The sequence below is a fragment of the Marmota marmota genome, unplaced genomic scaffold (assembly GCF_001458135.2).
Source record: "Marmota marmota marmota unplaced genomic scaffold, marMar, whole genome shotgun sequence".
NCBI lineage: Eukaryota > Metazoa > Chordata > Mammalia > Rodentia > Sciuridae > Marmota > Marmota marmota.
This window is the reverse complement of record NW_025999982.1, coordinates 24,900,179-24,920,124: the sequence shown is the minus strand read 5'-3', so window position 1 is coordinate 24,920,124 and position 19,946 is coordinate 24,900,179. Positions and strand designations below refer to the sequence as shown.

General features: G+C 35.1%; 1 protein-coding gene across 18 annotated transcripts in view; it reads left to right on the top strand.

Annotated features, from left to right (window-relative positions):
* Khdrbs2 (KH RNA binding domain containing, signal transduction associated 2) overlaps positions 1–19,946 on the top strand; it is a 585,248-nt gene that overhangs the window by 334,769 nt on the left and 230,533 nt on the right. For all 18 annotated transcript variants that reach the window (XM_048805602.1, XM_048805589.1, XM_048805605.1 and 15 more), the window contains exon 5: positions 18,463–18,590. In XM_048805602.1, coding sequence (XP_048661559.1) covers positions 18,463–18,590 — 128 coding nt within the window. The remainder of the gene's footprint in view (positions 1–18,462; positions 18,591–19,946) is intronic.

The window sequence follows — 19,946 nt, the reverse complement described above, 5'->3', positions numbered from 1 at the left end:
CATTTTAATATTCTATTAACAATAGTGTATTAAAACTATTTTGGAAAGTCTAGTAATGTGCATTTAGATTTAAGAAAGTAACACATAATTTGACATAACAATTCATTTGAGAGAATCTAACCTCAGGGAAATAAGAGCCGAGTCACAGAATGATAATCAAGCCATTATAGTGACACAGCAGTGGAAAATTCTCAGACATTCATGAATAAATGGCCAAGTCTACTGGTGAACTACAGATATAACATTCATGAATAAATGGCCAAATGTACTGGTGAACTACAGGTATGTCATAGAAAAGGAATGAGCTACTGAAAAGAGTTAAGTTCTGTCTTGCTGGCTGGGGGAAATGTGCACAATATAGTTAAAAGAGAAAATTGTACTGGATGTGGTAGTGCACACCTTAATCCCAATGGCTCTATAGGCTGAGACAGGAGGATCGCAAGTTCAAAGCGTGCCTCAACAAAGGCAAGGTGCTAAGCAACTCAGGGAGACCCTGTCTCTAAATAAAATACAAAATTAGTCTGGGGATGTGGCTCAGTGGTCAAGTGCCCCTGAGTTTAATCTCAGTACAACCCCCCAATAAAGAGAGAACATTGCCAAATAATAAAAACAATATAATCAATTCAATTTTGATTAAAAATTGGGTAAGGGGAAGAACAGAACAATGTAGAAAGTGAAAATATAAAATATTATTATTATTATTATTATTATTATTATTATTACAACATTTTAGGAAGAAGAATTACTACCTTTTTTATGAGAGCATTATAATTATGCATAGTACTTGGGTTCTTTTGGAAAAAAACTACACATATAAGGAAATTTATGTCAATCCCATAATCTCTATTTTTCTCCCCTTTTTTCTCCCTATTTTCACCCTGCTCTAATCTGCTGATCTTCATTCACACCTTCATTGATTTATTATTTCTTCTTCTTCTTCTTCTTCTTCTTCTACTACTACTACTACTACTACTACTTCTTTTTTTTTTTTTGGTATGAAGAATTGAATCCAGGGGTGCTTAACTATTGAGCCACATCCCCAACATGTTTATTTTTATTTTTTTTAATTTAGAGACAGGTCTCCCTAAGTTGATGAGGGACTCACTAAGTTACTGAGGCTGGCTATGAATTGTGATCCTCCTGCCTCAGTTTCTTGAGCTGCTTGGATATATGTACCCTTTGGTATATTTGTATACAAATAACATGATTCTGTTAGATTCACTCAACAATTCTTTCCCTTTCTCTTCTTCCTTCCTCTCTTTCATTTTCCTGTATCTACCTCACTCATCTTCCCTGTGTCTTCATGACAGCTGATCCCTTCCCCTGCTCCCTCCTTTCTCTTATTTGGCTTTATTTTCCACATATGAGATGAGACATTCTACCTTAATTTTCTGAACCTGTCTTGTTTCATTTAGCGTGATTCATATATTTGTTGGCCATTTGTTTCTCTTCTTTTGAGAAGTTTCTGTTTAGTTCTTTTGCCCATGTACTGATTGGTTGATTGAGTTTTTGGCATTGAGTTTTCAGAGTTCTTTATATATTCTGGATATTAATCTCCTGTCAGAGGAGTAGCTGGTGAAGATTTTTCCCCATTCTTTAGGCTATCTCTTCACTTTCTTAATCAGTTCCTTGGCTGTACAGAAGCTTTGTCTCATATTACTTGGTTACACTGAACAGTTTCACAAATTTTTAAAAACATAATAATAATTTAAAATCCCAGGAATGTTTCCAACTGGAATCCATGATAATTTTCTATAATATTCATCCACACACTGGAAGAAAATCAACAAAGGAGGCTGCTTTAATGTGTATTTAACGAAACTCAGGAAGTTGGTAGAATATATTGTTTATGAGAAATTGTAGCAGGAGGTAATTAGTAGATGAAAGAGCTGGTAACACTTGCTGATTGGTTCAATTTAACATTTATTCTTAAACATTTGAAATGAGAAGAGCATTTAAAAATACTTGGACATTTCCATAACTTTGACTTGTGTTGCTCATTTCTAGAGGTTATTACTATGCAATTTAAAGTGAGATTAACTAATTTTAACTTTAAATTAACTAATAGCTTACATTTGTCTTGTTTATATTCCTAAATTAATTGAATTTAATTTTTTCCTGAATGTTTTTTAAATTCTTCAGATTTTTCAGCTTTTTTAATTTAAAAAAAAGGAAAGAAATGGTGATTTCACTACCCACCTCCTTGCATAAATATTTTCACTGGTGTTTCATTTTATTAATATTTTCCTTTATGAAGAAACTTGCAAGAGACTCCTATTTGAATAAAAGGGTTTCACTTTACTTTCTTCTGAGCTGTATTTCTACAAAATCTCCTTTTAAGTTGGCATTTTTGTTTTATTGGTCTGCCTTGGACCTTTATTTCATCTGGATAATATTATCATCACTAAATCTTAATATGCTCTGATTGCAGTCTTTTTAAGGGTCGGATTCTTGCCAGCTATGCAGACATGAATAACTTCATACTTGACTGTTGCTTAAATGTACTGTACAAAGGAACAGCATAAACTGATTCAAGGCTATGAATCTTCCTGAATTCAGCAACTCAGGGTTTGCCTGTGCCATGTTCTGATCCTCAGCGTTACCCTTCCAAGGATAAATAGCCCTAAACAAATATTTCATATTCCATAACTGACTGTAGTCCAAAGATTATCTACCACTTTAGAAAATACTGGTTAAAAGTGCATTCACATATACTTAACATTTTAGGATTTCCCTTTCAGCTAAAATCTAAAAAAATAAAAAATTTTAAAAAAAGGTGGATGTAAGACACTCGTCATATGATTTCAAATAAATGGCATATTAGAATAGGATTTCCCATATCCCCATGGGGAAAATAATAGCTAATATTTATCAAGTGTTTGTTGTATACTAGGTAGCATATTAGGCAATTTACATATGTTCATAAATTTACTTCTTCTGACAGTCATACTGTTTTATTTGTTACTATTAACAATCCAATTTTCTAGATATGATCAGTTAGGACTGGAAAGGTTTAGTATTGTATACCAAGCCACACCAAAAAATGTCAATGTCTCCAACCTAGGCAGTGGGACCAGACAATCATATTCATAGTTGCTAATATGACTCCACCACTTCAGAGTCCAGTATAGATAGCTTTTGTTCATGGTTTTAAAACATAGACTCTTCTGAAAATTGATGTTGTAATTAAATTATTTTTATCATGAAATTAAATAACCTAAATGTTACCACTGTACAATAATACTGTATTGTGTGTTTTGTCTATTTTAAGCTCTTGGGGTCATGTATCATATTTTTTAAAGTAGAAATTGATCTTTGTTCTGACTCAAAATTCATAAAAATAGATTTTCTCAGACCCCTCTTAGAATCCTAAACAGAATAAAAATGTACTGACGGTGTTTCCTCCTCAGTGCCCAGTAACATCCAGTGATAGGGGATCATATATATAGTACCGGATCTTACAGTTCCCCACAGAGAGAGGGCAGGTCCTCTCTATTACTGCTTAAGTATGTCAATGATTATGAAAATTTGAAATGTGTGATGATTTATTTTCTGTTTGTTTGTTTTTTTTTAGATTTTACATCACAGTGAGCATGACCAAAATTAATTTTAAATGGAGAAATTAAATGAAATATTACCTTTTAGAAGGAAAACACTAAATTTAAAAAATATATATGTGTGTCTACAAATGGAAGTTACGCAGAAAAGTAGTTAATACATTAGAGCTCAAAGATAAAATGGTCTTAAGAGCCAGCTGGTTTACACGAATGATTTTGACATTACAGTTTCATCTAATCACACTGTGAATTGAGATCTCATCAAGCTCTGTACAGTCGATTTCCAACGTGCCAACAAATGACTATGCTATCATTTATTGCTCATTTTGTTATAATGTGAGCTACTCAACCCCATTGCTCTCGCCCTTACTCACATTTCTGTAGCTTTTGCTAACCCTTTACTGACTCCTTGAAATGCCTTTTGTATTCTTTTGAAAATTTTGCTCAATTATATATTTCATACAGACCCCAGGCTGCATATCCAACTTGTCTACTTACTGGTCTTTGCCCTAGCTTTCATTTTCTTTGTAATTTTAAGTACTCAGGTACCCACAAATATGTACTATATAGACATACCTGCATATAAATGTACATGTGTGAAACATAATGTTTCCCTAGAGTCTCACTGTAGAGTTTGGATTGTCTTCATATCTATAGAAGTAGAGTCAGGTTTTATTTAACTCTATATGGAGAAAAAAATAAAAAGAAACAGTGCAGAGAATAAAGGTTTTTGTTTTTTGTTGTTGTTGTTGGGTTTTTGATTATTAGTATTATTATTTCTAATGCCCCAGAGACAGAATCCAAAGGAGAGCTCAGAATTTCTGTTCCCTTGTCTAGAAAATAGCCTATCTGATTTGTCTGTATAATTTGCTTGCTTAGTCTCAATTCATTAGTTAAACAGCTAAAATATGCACATTTTTCACACATGTCAAGAACGGACATACACCACAACAACAGTAGTAATAGTATCATCTTAGCAGTAAGAGCAATGTGATATTCTTTGCCTTTCTAGTTCTCAGAAAGAATATGCTGGTACAGAAGGACAGCACCCATTTGGCCTGTCCCAGTCAGCTCTGCCTCCTACAAAATAATCAATGGACCGGCTAACTTAAACAATAGAATGATTCTCTCAAAGTGTTGAAAGCTGGAAATCTGAACCACTGTGCCAACTTGCTTGGATTCTGGTGAAGGCTTTCTTCTTAGTTTGCAAATGGCCACTTTCTCACCTGATGGAAAAGGTAGTGGGGTGTACATGCACAAGCTTTCTGGCATCTCCACTAACAAGGGCATCAGTCCCATCGTGTGAACCACATCTTGCTGACCACATATAAACTTAAGTTCCTCACAAAGACCCTGTCTCCCAATACTTACACGCTGGGGATTAAACTTTTAATATGAATTTTTGGGGGGTTGCAATTCAGCACAGCTCTCTGTATGTGTCTTGAGCGAGGGACTTCAAGCCTTGATTCAGGCATCTGTGTTCTTTTGATTCCAACATGCTTAATTTCCTACTAGATCCAGGCTGACAGGATATCAGAACAAGAAGAAAATAAAAAGGGAATAATTTAACTGGGATAAAGATGAGAAATGTTAGGCATTTAAAATATTTTCTACCACAAAATCCCTGTTTGCAATTTGCCACACATTCATCATTTAACCTCTGAGAGGTTAAATGGGGGAAATAACATTCCTCCAACCCTTCATCATTCACCAAGGTGCCATAAGAATGAATTTGGTCAATTCACGTTGCACTAAGGGCTCCTTGGATCAGCAGTAGAGGAGACTCAGAATTACCCCACCTCTGATAATGAGCGAAGAAATGTTTTTAGCATCATGTTTAAGTCTGCATAGGTTGTTTTGCCTTAATTAGATGCTCTTTATTTTATAATACCAAAATCATACCTTGATTAAATAAATTTTATTTTCAGAGTAGTTTCAAGCTGACAGAAAATCTGAGAGGAAGGTAAAGAAATTTCTCATATTCCTCCCTCCCCACATGGGAATAGCCTCCTCCACTATTGATACCCCACACCATGGTGGTACATTTGTTAGAGTCAATGAACCTGTATCCATACATTATTATCATTCAAAGTTTATATTTGACATTGTTTTTATTCTTATGTAGTTTTTGATGAATATATGACTTGTATCCACCATTATATTATAGAGATTTTTTTTTACTAACCTAAAAACCATCTGTGTTCCATCACTTCATCCCTCTTACCCTATAAACCTTAGCAATATTTGATCTCTTAACATATCTGCAGATTTGCCTTTTTCTGAGTGCTATGTACTTGGAATCAAATAGCATATAGCCTTTTTAGGTTGCTTCTTTTGTTTAGTAATATGCGTTTAAGCTTCTCCCACGTCCTTTCATGGCTTGACAGCTCATTTCATTTTAGCACTGAATACTATTCCATTGTTTGGATGATCCACAGTTTATTTCTTCATCACCTACTGAGGACATCTTGGTTGTCCTTCATAATTCATAATTTGTCAATTATGAATAAAGCTGTTTGTAAACACCCATATGCAGGTATCATGAGGATATAAATTTTCAACTCATTTGAGTAAATATCAAGGAGTATGATTGTTAGATTACATAGTAAGAGTATGTTTAGTTCTTTAGGAAACTTCCAAAGTGGCAGCATCATTTTGAATTCCCAACAGCAATAAATGAGATTTCCTATGGCTCCACATTCTCACCAGCAACTGGTGATGTAAGAATTCTAGGTTTTCCAATTCTAATAGGTATATAATGGCATCTCAGTGTTTTAATTTGAATGTTCTTAATGGCATATGATGTTGAACATCTTTTCATATGCTTATTTGCCATCTGTATCCTCTTTGCTGAAGTGTCTTTTCATATCTTCTACCTGTTTATTAGTTACATTGTTCTTTTTCTTACTTTTGAGTTTTAAGAGTTCTTAATGTTACAAATCTTTGTAAATAATACCAAGCCTTTTTCAGCTACATCTTTTATAAGTTTTTCCAAGTCTGGGACTTCTCATTTCATTCTCTTGAAATTTTGATTCATTTTAAAATTTATCCTGTATTAATTTTCAAGCTATATTTTAGCTGTCAAATCAGTATTTGCACCGATAATAATGGTGAACATAAAAGTTCCTTTAGAATGCTTAGGCAGGACTTGAAATTATTCTAATAGTGATTTGTATATATAATGTATTATATTCTACATAGGTTTAAAACAAAGGTTGAAATATTTAGAAAGTTTGGGTGGAGCCTCAAAACTCTAGTTGAGCTGCAAATAATTTAAAACAATAACAAGTGTTATTTTGTGAGAACTGGATTCTCTGCCTTTACATTTTCAACTTGACTTCCATAGAAATCAATAATTTGAAAACAATATAGATCTGTAAACCAACAAAATTTTACAAATATTTGTTTAGCTTTTTGTAATAAAACCATATGAAAACTCCTCAAATTTAATTGTAAGCCTCAGAATAGCTGATTTGAATGCATCAGGAGAATGAAGTTTAGAATTGTGTCTTAGAAACCTATGGAAATCAAATCACCTGGGAAAATCTTCTCCATTATAAAAGAAGAGTTTGGTTATGTATTTCTACTCTATAAATTATCTGGATAGTGAGAGAGGAAAGAAATCCTACGTCTACTCTGTACTTACTGATGCTTTGGAAGCAATATCCGTGGTAGCACAGAAGACACCCAATTAATGGCTTTTGTGGTTTGCTAAATGCCTGAGTAAAGTTAAGGCATTTAATAACCACACAAATCCTTTACTGCCATAGAACCCTGAGACTCTAATCACAATTCCTAGTCTACACTAGCATTAATGCTAGTGCAACAAAATAAAGCATAAAACTCTTTTTTACACAACATCTTTCTCTTGAAGAGGATTTGTTGGTAACATTTTTTTTTTAAATCTAGTTTTAAAATTTTTTCTTTTTGTTTCCCTCCTCGATTTGTGGTGAAGAAATAAATAAAATGCCATGGCTTAAAAATCAGTATGAATTATGTGAAGAAACTATTATATAAATAGATCTACAGTCACATTTCCATATGTACATAGCACACTAATCATTTGTATTTTGATTCTACAATAAATAAGTAAAAGCTCAGTAGCCTACCTTCCCCTTGATGTCCTTTGATGTCTTATTCCTGAGAAGGTCTTATGGAGACACCTTGGTAAATATTTAGTTAGATCATTATGACCACCTTCCCATGTTCTACATATAGAAATAATACCAAAAATGACTTGTTAAAAACACAGGTAATAAACAGCAAAAACTTGAATTATGTCTTTTTCCCAGTCTTCATTGTCTCTGGGCTGGACTGCTGTGATTATTTTATTTTATTTTATTTTATTTTATTTATTTTTTTGGTAATTGGGTCTCTAGGACTAAGATTCCTCCAACTCTCATCCCTCATCCACATTCCTGAGAGCCTGTCCCTGGAAATGTGCCATTCTGTAATGGCTCATTTCCTGGAGAACAGGAGGGCCCATTCCCCCAATCTGTGTTCTATCTACATACCATTCTACCAGACAGAATGCTGTAGGAAAATTGGATTGTTAATGATTCCCCAGCCATATCACTTTTCTGTCATGGCTTCAAGACTTTCCCCATGGAAATTTGCCTGGATTGTTATTTTTCACTTCCTAAATGACAAGTTCCCACCTCTTTCTGTTTGAGCCCTTGATGCTTTCATATAAAAGTGCTTATTTTCCTTTCTGATGATTGCTAGATCATGTATTTTTAAATTATTATCATTATTTTTAAGTAGGGTTCATAAAGATTTGCATATCTACTCAGAGAACAGGCTACCAACATAAGAGAGAATCATGCCAATTCTGAAAGATGCCTAATTTAAAAAGACTCTGTTCAGAAATAAATGTGCTTCCCCTTCTTAGAGTAAGGAGAAACAAAAGGCAACTCCTCATGTCCACTATCTATCTCAGTTATGGCACCACAAGTGAATCAGCTGCACAAACCAAAAATCTAAGAGTCACCTTTAAGGCCACATTTTCTGTTATGACTTGTGTGTAAACTGTTAGTAATTTCAGCGATCTGTCCCAATTTTACCTCCATATATACTCATAATTATCGTATGACTCTTCCTTTCTCCCATTTTGCATGATAGAAGTGGAAATGTCCAGTAGCCAGGGCATGCACTGCAATGATAGAGTCTTTACACCTCTCCTTGTTTTTACCCTTGTCCTATTTTAATTCATAATCTTCATAGCAGTCATAATATTCCCTTTAAGTAATAAAACTGGTCTTTTCGTTGTCTGGATTAAATACTGCTAGGGTCTTCTGTTACATTTAGAATAAAGCCAAGAAGAACACTAAAATCTATCTAGGCCCTACCTACTTGTCTGATTTAGTATCACTTTTTTTCTTGCTCACTAAATTCTTGCTATATATGCCCTGGAATTCTCTCTCTTCCTTAAAGAGGCTCAACCCCTTCCAGGATTTTGCATTCCAGGTACCTGCAAGGCTAATGACCTCACATAACAAACTCCTTTTCATTAAGTGTCAGATCACACTTCACCTCTTCAGGGAGACCATGGGTGACTTTGCATTTGAACCATCTTCCTCAGGCCCTCCGGATTTTTGCCTTATTACATTTGCAGAATCGGACTGAGCTTTCTTATTTTGTTTTCTGTTTTTAAAGTTTTCTTACATTAGAATGTAAATTCAGTGAGACCTGCCTTGTCTACCATATTCTTAGCATTTGGAACACACATGCACACACACACACACACACATACAGACACAGAGTAAGCATGTTTTATTTGATATATATAATATTTACTAATAATATATTTCTTCAGAGGAAAGCAATGAGTTCCAAATTTTCCATTCCTTTCACACAGTGTCCATAGAAACCCTGCCTTCTGTCCTCAATGACAAGTTATATGAAACTATTCTACTACTCTCAGCCTTTATTTAAGAACCCATCTTCAGGGAAAAGACAGGGTAATATGGGTAGTATTCAGATAATGAATGATGCTGCATTTGGGGGAAACAAAGGAAAACCAAAGATTCTTTAGTTGATCTCCACCTCTTGCTGTCTTATAAATTCTCCAATTCGAATGAATGAAAAAGAATCAAAGCATAACATTAATTATGGAAATAATATCAGTGAAAGATTCTAGATCATGGTCTTTATTGAACAATTAGGCAGTTACCTTCTAATCAGAGTTTGTGGAATGCATTTTAAAGAGTAGGGGAAGGGATTGGAGAGAGATTGTGACCTGAATGGTAATTATTAATACCATCTCCTTTAAGAATGAATGTGAAAGAGGTGCAGTGGCATACACCTGTAATCCTAGTGGCTCAGGAGGCTAAGGCAGGAGGATTTCAAGTTCAAAGCCAACCTCAGCAATTTAGTGAGGTTCTAAGCAGGTCAGTGAGACCCTGTCTCTAAATAAAATATAAAAATGGCTGGGGATGTTGCTCAGTGGTTAAGCACCCCTGGTTCAATCCCTGGAAATGGAAAAAAAAAATGAACATGAAAGGCACAAGCATCCTGGTATAGAGGCTAAATGGTGTTAATGTACCTCATACTGGGATTGATTCCAAGAGAGCAGATTTTATGGTTTCTCTATCGTATACAGGATTTGGAAGGGAATATATACAAGGACAAAAAGAGCCTTAGTAAAGGACCACCATTCCCATGGTTGCTGAGAATATTTGGTGGCTTCTTGCATTAAGCCAATTCTGCAACATGCAGGACAAAATTGATTTTGACTATCTTCTATGCATATTTGTTATGTATAGAGGATGGAAGGAGGACAGCCTGATTGCACTGGATCCAATGTTCTTAAGGAGAGATATGCAGATGTGCTATGGGATAAAGGAATTGGGGGGGAAGTTTGAAAGCAGAGAGATGCCCTGCCTACCTTCAGAGGAAAACTCAAGTTGTCCCAGATCCTCTGCCATAGGCCCACTATGTAGGTTTGCCCCTGAAAGAGAGACTGCAAGACAAAATCCATTTGGAAGCTGCGTATATCCACCCCAAGACAGGCAAATGAGATTTGCAGTCAATTGAAGTTCTCATAAATTGAGAAAGAGAAACCCAGTTGAACAATTCCAAAGACAGTTCCTGTTCAAGTAGAATAAAGAACACATACTGGGTCTTTTAAATTTACTGATATGTCTTTTTCATTTTGCATTTGTAATATTGTAATTTAGTTCATGGTGTACATTGGGAGCATTCATATCATATTTTGAATTTGGGTTAGGGGGTACCAGGAATTGAACCCAGGAGTACTTAACAACTGAGCCACATCCCCAGCCCATTTTTATTTTTTATTTTGAGACAAAGTCTTGCTAAGTTGCATAGAGCCTCATTAAGTGGCTAAGGCTGACTTTGAACTTGCAATCCTTCTGTCTCAGCCTCCCTAGTTGCTGGGATTACACGCCCAGCTTTGAAATTTTTTCCATTATTTTTCTAGTACTTCTTTTGCTGAACTGTCCTCTGTTATCTCTCACAAAGTCCATTTCTTTAGTCACTGATCATGGAACCAGTTTTTTTTTTTTTTTTTTAATTAACTATTCACTCATGTTTTCATTTACATCTTAAATAGCCCCCAAAGCCCATAGACTATCCTTGTGGCTGCCAGCCAATGGCACTACTGGAAGGTGGTGGAACCTTTAGGATGTGGGACCTATCTGGATTAAGTTAGGTCACTGGGGATATGCCCTGGAAGAGGATATTGGGATCCTGGCCTCTTTCCACACACACACACCCGCTTTATTTCTTGATCACCATGTGGCAAATAGACCTGCTCTTCTCTAACCTTCCCCCATGACATACCTGCCACTACTGGCCCACAGCAATGGGGTTAAGCCGTCAAGGATTGAAACGTCTGAAACCATTATTGAAAATAAATCTTTCCATCTTTTCAGTTGTTTATATCAGGTATTTTGTTACAGTAATGGAAAACTGACTAGCATACTTCTTTCCCTAAGTTTCAATAGCTGGGCCTCTTCATTTAAAAACCTTCACCTTCTAGCCAATGCCCACTTAACACTACAGCTTACCTTTCCTCATTTTCTGTGGTAAATTCAACTTTTATTATCTGGCAAATGATTCTCCTCTTGTCTGGTACATTGTTTGAAAAAGTGCCACTTTTTTTTTTTTTAAGAACAACTTTATTATAATATGATTAAATATTCAGAGAGACTACTATAAGAAATTTATTAAATTAGGATAAATTTAGAGGGAAACTTAGCTATAAGACAAAATGATATTTATAAAAAAAAGAAGGAAAGAAATGGACATGCACGGAAATATTTTATATTCTTTTCAAAGAGCTTCAAAAAGTTACCATAACAAAGTAGGTTGAATTTTCCCTAATTTAAAAATATAGTTAGAATCATCACAGCATTTTCGTCTGTGGAAAAACAACAAAGAGCATCTATGAAGGGTTTTCTCATGAGGAAATATAGCAAATACCTTTCTTCATAAAACAGAAATGTAGAATTCAGCTTTTCAAAAATAAAGCAAAAAGTAGCAGCCACCCAAAACACCAGTATAATATTGGGAATAAATTAAGTGTTTTAAGCTAAGAAAAAGGATCAAAGTTGAATTGAGTGTGCAGTGAGTTGGATAGTAATAAGAAGGTTTTTATCCTTGCTTGATTATTTTATTCAAATGTTACTTCAATTTTTACTTGCAAATTTCCACAGATAGGTGTGGGGATTGACCATTTGTATGCTTCTGAGCTTCCTGAGACTGGGGCTTCATCTACTGCACCTGTATCAGTGCTACCAATTGTTTGCCACTCAGAAATACACTGAATAAATAACAGGATGAATTGCTTTTCGCAAAACTCTTTCAGACACTTTTAAATATCTGACTTAATATATCACAGCTTGAATTTGTAAATTTTCTATGGCCATTGGAAAGCCTAGAATTTCAAGATTATTGATAAAAATTACCAACATGAGTCATATCCTACCAACCCTTTTCATATACAAAATTTTCACTCTCCTCTCAATGTATCCTTATCATGATGAGTGCTTGGTTAGGAGAATTTTAGCCCACTTAGCATTGTACTGATTCTTTGTTAATCAAGAGTTAATTTTATGTTATTGTAAATTAAGGTAGATAATATACCAATATTAAATTAATGCATATTTTTACTTAAAAAGCCAATGAAGTTCCTTTGCAATGTACTTAATAATTTGCCAAAAAATATTGCTGAAAATTATTTAGTCATTTTGCCTTTACTGGGACAGATGGAACTTGGTGTTATTAGAATAAAAGTTCAAATCTGACATTCAGTATCACCTAAATATTTTTCGGTTACTACCCTGAATCTATTCTGAGGTAGTGGCTGATTTTCTAGCCTTATTTGGGTCAAATGATATATCACACCAAATATGTGAATCCTTTGTTGCTCATTCAAGAAGTCTTGACATTTAGACATCATATATCAGTGACCAGTATTTAATAAACTCAAACAAAACAAGATTGAAAACAAGCCTTTCTAATAATACTGCAAAATATTGATACATAGTATATATTGATATTATCTTATTCTCTGATGATTTTTTTTGCATAGTGAGCAGTGTGATCTTAATAATGGGGATAAAAAGAAAACCTTCTTCAGTAACAGGAATCACCATAGCTAACAATTTAAGATAAAAAGTCCACAGTATTGTGACATTTTGGTAATCCATCTCCTTTGATGTATAAGTTTTATACAGCCTTTATATAAACATTATGCAGAGTCATGCACCAAGCAGATTCTTAATAAATCTTAATTGACTTGTTCTTTGACTACATTTTGTTAATGAGTTTTTCTGGTCCCAATTCTGGGCTGATTAAAGCTTACCCTTGTGTTGGCTCAGAGATATTATCTAATAGCCTAAGCTGCTTTAGTAAATAATGTCCATCTCAGTACTGGTTGTCTTCTGAAATAGTTTCCTATTCATCCCAGCTCAGTTACAAGTATGGTATTGATACTGGACCCACACTTTCTTGATCATTACTCTGATCAAATGTCCTAACCTGACTATTGCAGGCAGCCAAGAAATCTCAAGTGTCTTTGTCATGGCCCAGAAGGATTACAGGCTACATTTCACTTCCCTCAATGTCGTCTGACAGTCTTGGCATTGGCAGAACAGAAGCTACATTCGCATGTTACCGGTGGTTATAATCACAGTTTTAAATGTGCAGCACCAGTGCCCACTGGTTCTCAGCAGAGGGTATTTGGCAGGAAAATGGTCCCTGACTGTGCCCCTAGGTAGCCTATCTACACCTGTCATTACCTGGCACCTGAAAGCAAGTGAAATAATCTTCTCAATTTGTATTTGGGCAAAACGCCATCATGACAGATGGACAGGACTGTACATAACTGGGAAATTATGCATATACATTAAATATGTGGACTGTGAGCATACATCCTTTCTAGGAACATCCAAACATCTGTCTGCTCTGAGCTTTTGTGTATGCTGTTTATACCATATGCCGTCACAGTGGGAGGGCCCTGTCAGAAGCAAAATAGAGGTGCTCATGAATTTCATGGAAATCGTTTCATGGGGTGAATTTATCTCACCACAGGCAAAATCAACTTATAAAAAATATTGTGAATATCTTTGTTATTATTTCAAGTTGTAAGATTTAGAAAGTGATTTTGGTAACCAAAAAAGCAAAGATTTTGGACATTATAGAAAATTTGGATCTGTTCCTATTACAGCACTCCTAAACTACTTGTGGTTGCCCATATTCTGTCTCACACACCCTACCACACATGCAGTCATTTCTGCATTGTTGCCACACTTCCTCTGTGCCAATCAAATTGTTCTAATTTCTGACTCAAATTGTGGTTTATTTTTACCCACTTCTGTGAGTCTTTCCTATATTCTAATTAAGTGAAATGTTGGAAAAATATTGGGAAATTTGCCAAAAACACTGACCATTTCCTTTTTTTAGCAATCATTAATATTCAAGCAATCTATAACCATTTTTAAGTAGGAGAGCAGCAAATAGACCAATGTCATCATAGTACAAGGGATGTTGAATGCAAAAAAAATATTGAATTCACTAGCATTATCATAAATGAGTTTATCAAAGCTCTCAACTTTGTAAACTTAGGAATTTGATGTTGTAAGTACCCTATGTTAATTTGGGTCTTCTAAGAAGCAGATGACAAATGGGATTGGACACATCAGAATTATATTAGGGAAGATGCTCTCATTTAAAAAAAAAATGTTTTTTTTTTAAAAGCCAAGGGAGGCTGGAGAGCCCTGCTGCCACAGTGTTCTGACCCTAAGGATAGAGAGTTGGGAAACTTCTAGTACATTTCTTGGTGCAATGAAATTAAAAGATAGTTCAGCATTGCTGAAACTCAGGGATCTCTGGGGCATGGAGGAGTCTTGAGTTTCTAAGAATGGACCCATCTTTGCATCCAAACACATTTTGTCATCAGCTGAGGGAAGTCATATTTGGGAACAGGATTGCAGAATGTAGCACCTAGACTTCTTGGACAATTACACATGAAGTTACTGGTCTTTGTTCTCTTGTCTACCACTAATCTGTCACGAATCAACTCTTAAAATAAAGTGTTTCTACTAAACTCATATAAAAGTCTAATTATATAGACAATAGTGATTTTGCTTACATTCAGACTTAATCTTCAGTATCAAGTATTCATATTCATATCCTAGTCAGAAATCTAGGAACTGAATTCTAGTGCAGTTGGATTGGTGAGTATAGACTCTGAACAACAGGACTTATGAGCAACTCAGACTATTATGATACAAGGTCATGGCCTTCAGATATACTGACTTACAAGTAAGGCTATCTACTCCAAGAAACATGCAGATAACATTGAGGTCCAAATCCTCCCCTCTGACAGGGCCAGAAGCTGACTGCTTTGAGAATGCCTTTTTTGTATGTCTCTCAAGCACCATACCCTCTAGTCCTCTCTGTATTTGGTAGTTTTTGCTGAAAGCACCACAATACTTAATGGTTTAGAGCATTATTTGTTATCTGTTTCTCCTGGTTCTTGGGTTTGCTAGGTGATTATTTGTCTCCTCCAGCTTGACTGGGACTAGATGGTCTAGAATGTCCTCACTCATGTTCCAGGACTCAGATTAAAATGCAGGGAGAGCAAGGATGACTGTGCACTCTCTTCACAGGGTCTCTTAGCTGCAGAAATACAGCCTAGACTTCTTCACCTGGTGGCCTAAAGATTTCCAGTGATTTTTCTAGCAATGAGTACTTTTACAGTCCCTGCTTTTGTCATTTTTTTTAATTGCTATATTAGCGAGAACAAATCATATGACCAATCCCAGAGTCAATGTGGTGGTGAGAACTCTCTAGGGGAATGGCTGCAGGAATCCCTGAACAAGTTGGGAATTAATCTATCACTGTCCAATTACTATGTTGCTCTTTCTCCTTGTCCTCTACTTCTTTCTCCTTTTCCTTGTCCCCATTTTCCTCTTGCTTTATATTTTCTTCCTTCTTCATCTAATTTATGATTGTATAATGAAAGAGACCACATCTATATTCTGATATCTTCAGAATTTTAACGTAAAAATATTTATGCTCTAAAGTACACAGTTACATATACTGAATTCAGATGTAATTTGTTCGTGTGTATCTCAGCCCTCAGTATGGTCAACAATGTCAATCTCTCTCTTTTTACATTTCATAAGGACCCTGAATGGATATGGGTTTTCCTCAGAAAGGAAGCTACAAATGTCTCCTTTAACATCAATAATATTACATGTGAAAATTATTGGATTGGGTTTCATTTTGATGGTGACTGGTCAGTTCACTCCGGAGTAGCAATTCATTGCATTCCTGATCCTAATAAAATAATACATGTTTATTCTTCACTTTAGTTGATGCTTGAATGTGAAAATTAGGAGGTTGAAATTGAACAATATTTGACCTGTTAGAATCTGTAATTTTCTACTGTATGGCTCTTCTGTCAGCTGTGTTGAGGCTGTTACAGCTATAATCAGGTTCTATAGAGGATAACCATGACAGGGACATGTTAAAAATAAGAATATAAATGCTTTGGAGTGATTATCACTTTTGCTTGTAGTCAAGGCAGTTTCTGGAGCATGAGGTAAAGCTGTGCATTAGAGGGGTTTTTTTTGCAAGCTAAGTGCATCCTTGCAAGTTTCTACACAGAGCTGTGTGGTTGGCTTGCCTAGTCTTAACTTTATATAAAACATACACACATTATATGCAGAGCTAAATAGGTATTGTTTACTGCAGATAATACATGTGAATTTTTGTCCCACAAAGTAGGCTCATCCTCTGAAGATAACCTCTATTTTCATCTCCTAGATCCTTCTCTGTCAGTACAAAATTCACTAGATTGAATTCACTAAAACATATGTGTAGAGAAAAATAATAGATCAGATTGGCCATTTGGCACAAATAACCCATTATTCAATTTTGTGTTGTTTAACCAGGTGTGTGTGTGTGTGTGTGTGTGTGTGTGTAGAAATAGATAAGACTGGTACTTTATGGTAGCATTCATTTGTAATGACTCAGGTCCACTCTTTTATTTATTTATTTATTATTTTTAGTTAAGCATGATAGTAGAATATAATTTGACACATTTATACAAATATGGAGTACATCTTAATCTAATAAGGATCCCAGTCTTGTGGTTGTACACGATGTAGAAATTCACTGTGGTGTATTTAAATATGTACATATGAAAATTAAGTCAGATTCATTTCATTGCCTCTCCTATTTTCTTCCCCCTCCCCATTCCCTTCACTGTACTTTATCTAATCTACTGAACTCCCCTCTCCTTATTGTGTATTAGCATTCGTATATCAGAGAGAACATTTGTAATTTGACCTTTGTGGTTTTGGGGGGGATTGACTTATTTCACTTAGCATAATAGTCTGCAGATCCATTCATTTTCCGTCAAATGTCATAAAGTGAGTCTTTTTATGACTTAGTAATATTCTATTGTATTTATATACCACATTTTCTTTATCTGTTCATCTGCTGAAGAGCACCTAGGTTGAGTCCATAGCTTAGCTATTGTGAATTGAACAGCTATTAACACTGATGTGGCTGCATCACTGTAGTAGGCTGTTTTTAAGTCCTTGGGTATATACCAAGGAATCAGATAACTGGGTCAAATGGTGGTTCTATTCCAAGTTTTCTGAGGAATCTCCAAACTGGTGCACTCTTGAATGAAATGACTGACACATTTCTGCACGGACACATTTCTGAACTGATGAGGGAGAAAGACAGTCCCTTTGACTTTGACTTAATCTTTAGCTGTAACTCTGAGATTTGCCTTCTACTATGGTTCTCCCTGTACATTAGCCCAATGCTAAACAACACAGGAAATTCCTTGTTTTTAAATGTTGCTTATCAGGTTGTTGGGTGGGACTTCACCACATTAGCTTCCCACTTGTGAGAAGATAGATCATATAATTTCATATTTGTATGATGCACACACATACATGCACACACACACACACACACACACACATAGTGCATCTATACTAGGCCTTCGGATTGACCCCTTCTGGTTTACCTATCAGGAGCTATTTGAATGTCAGGCAGTCATTCATAATCTACACACAGTTGTTCAAATGAAATTTTGGCATTCCTCATGTTGACAATCATAACCAAAATACATTTGCAGTTCGTGTTCTGTGTTATTACCTTCCCTTTTCCAGCCCTCACCTGAAGTGATATCTATGTCCTACAGAGTACTTTCTTGATAAAAGAAGCAACTTCAATTTCTTCATATAATAATAGGAATTTAAAATATGTACCTTTTTTATATCACCTTAGATATTTTATATAAGACTCCAGAAAACAAATGTGAATTTTTTTCTTCTTCTTGTGTTTGTTTGTTTGTTTGTTAACTTTAAAATCCCCATGTCCCATAACTCATCAAGTATATTTTTTCTTCTAGGACTACAATGATGAAATTCGTCAGGAACAGTTACGTGAATTATCTTATTTAAATGGCTCAGAAGACTCTGGTCGTGGCAGAGGTATTAGAGGCAGAGGGATTCGAATAGCTCCCACAGCTCCTTCAAGGTACATTAGTTCTTACTTTATATAAATTAATAACAAAGGAAGAAGGCAGTCTTATTTTTGCCATGCTTGGCCATGTTCATAGGAAGGAATAAATAAGAGCATCAGGAATATTCTCTTCACCACAATAGAAACAATAAATGAATATATAACATGTAAGAGTGTATCATATATTCACTACACCCTTTGTATTAAGAGATAACTGCTAGCCCAGGTAAGAAATTGAGGTTCAAAAAATTGCATGAAATCTTACCTAATTCATACAGGAAGTCAGACTCCATTTTTTTTTTTCCTTTTTCAACTACCTTTAGAAAATAAGGCAGTGATACTGAGAGTTTCCACTTTCCTTTTCTATCTCCAGAACTAGGGCACACAGATGATGCAAGCATCTTCTCTTGAAACCAGAATAACTTGCATGAAGGGAAAACTATATGTTTTATCTGTGTTTAAATGGTCCTTGAATTGATATAATCTTATCAGAGAGAGAGAGACAGAAAAAGATACAGATAACACCTATTCATCAGCCAAGAAAGCCAGAAGCCTACTTCTTGAACAATTGATAGTAAGGACCAGGAATTGTATCAGAGCAAATTATATCATGTGCTTTTATGCAAGTGTCACAATGAGCCCCACTACTGCGTATACTTAAAATGCACTAATAAAAACATAAAAAGAAAATAAATACACATGAAAAAGTTGTGCAAAGTTCAGATAGATTTGACTTCTCAAGATCTTGGAGATCAGAGAGTCTTACTTGATTTTCTTTCCTTTACAAACAAATTGGAATTTTTCTGTATTATAAATTGTTTTGTAGGGTTCTGTGTTTGTCATGTTTTCAACAGAAGGCATTGGTTTACAAAGGGGTAAAACAAAAACAAAAAACACACAAAAAAAACCCTCTTTGTCTTCACATATAGAGTGATTCAGTTGTTCTTTTCACCCTATTGAAAGTGGGATTTAAATCTCTAAAGGGCACAGATCTAGAATAATATTATGTATATCACATGAAAATTATCTTAAGAGATACTAAGATATTCCACAGATTTCTTTCTTAAATTGTACCGCAAATATTTTCAGCTACCACTGCCAAAATACCACCATTTTTCTATATTTTATTGTATATTATAATTATTAATAATGGTGGGATTTATTGATATATAGTCACAATACACATGAGATAACAATATAATTTGGCCAATATCATGCCTAAGTATTTCCCCTTTTCCTCCCCACCTCCCACCCCTAGGTTCCTTTCCTTTACTATATTTGTCTCCCTTTGATTTTCATGAGATCTCCCACCAACCTTTCTCTTCCTTTTCATTTCTAGTTTCCATATATGAGAGACAACAAATGACACTT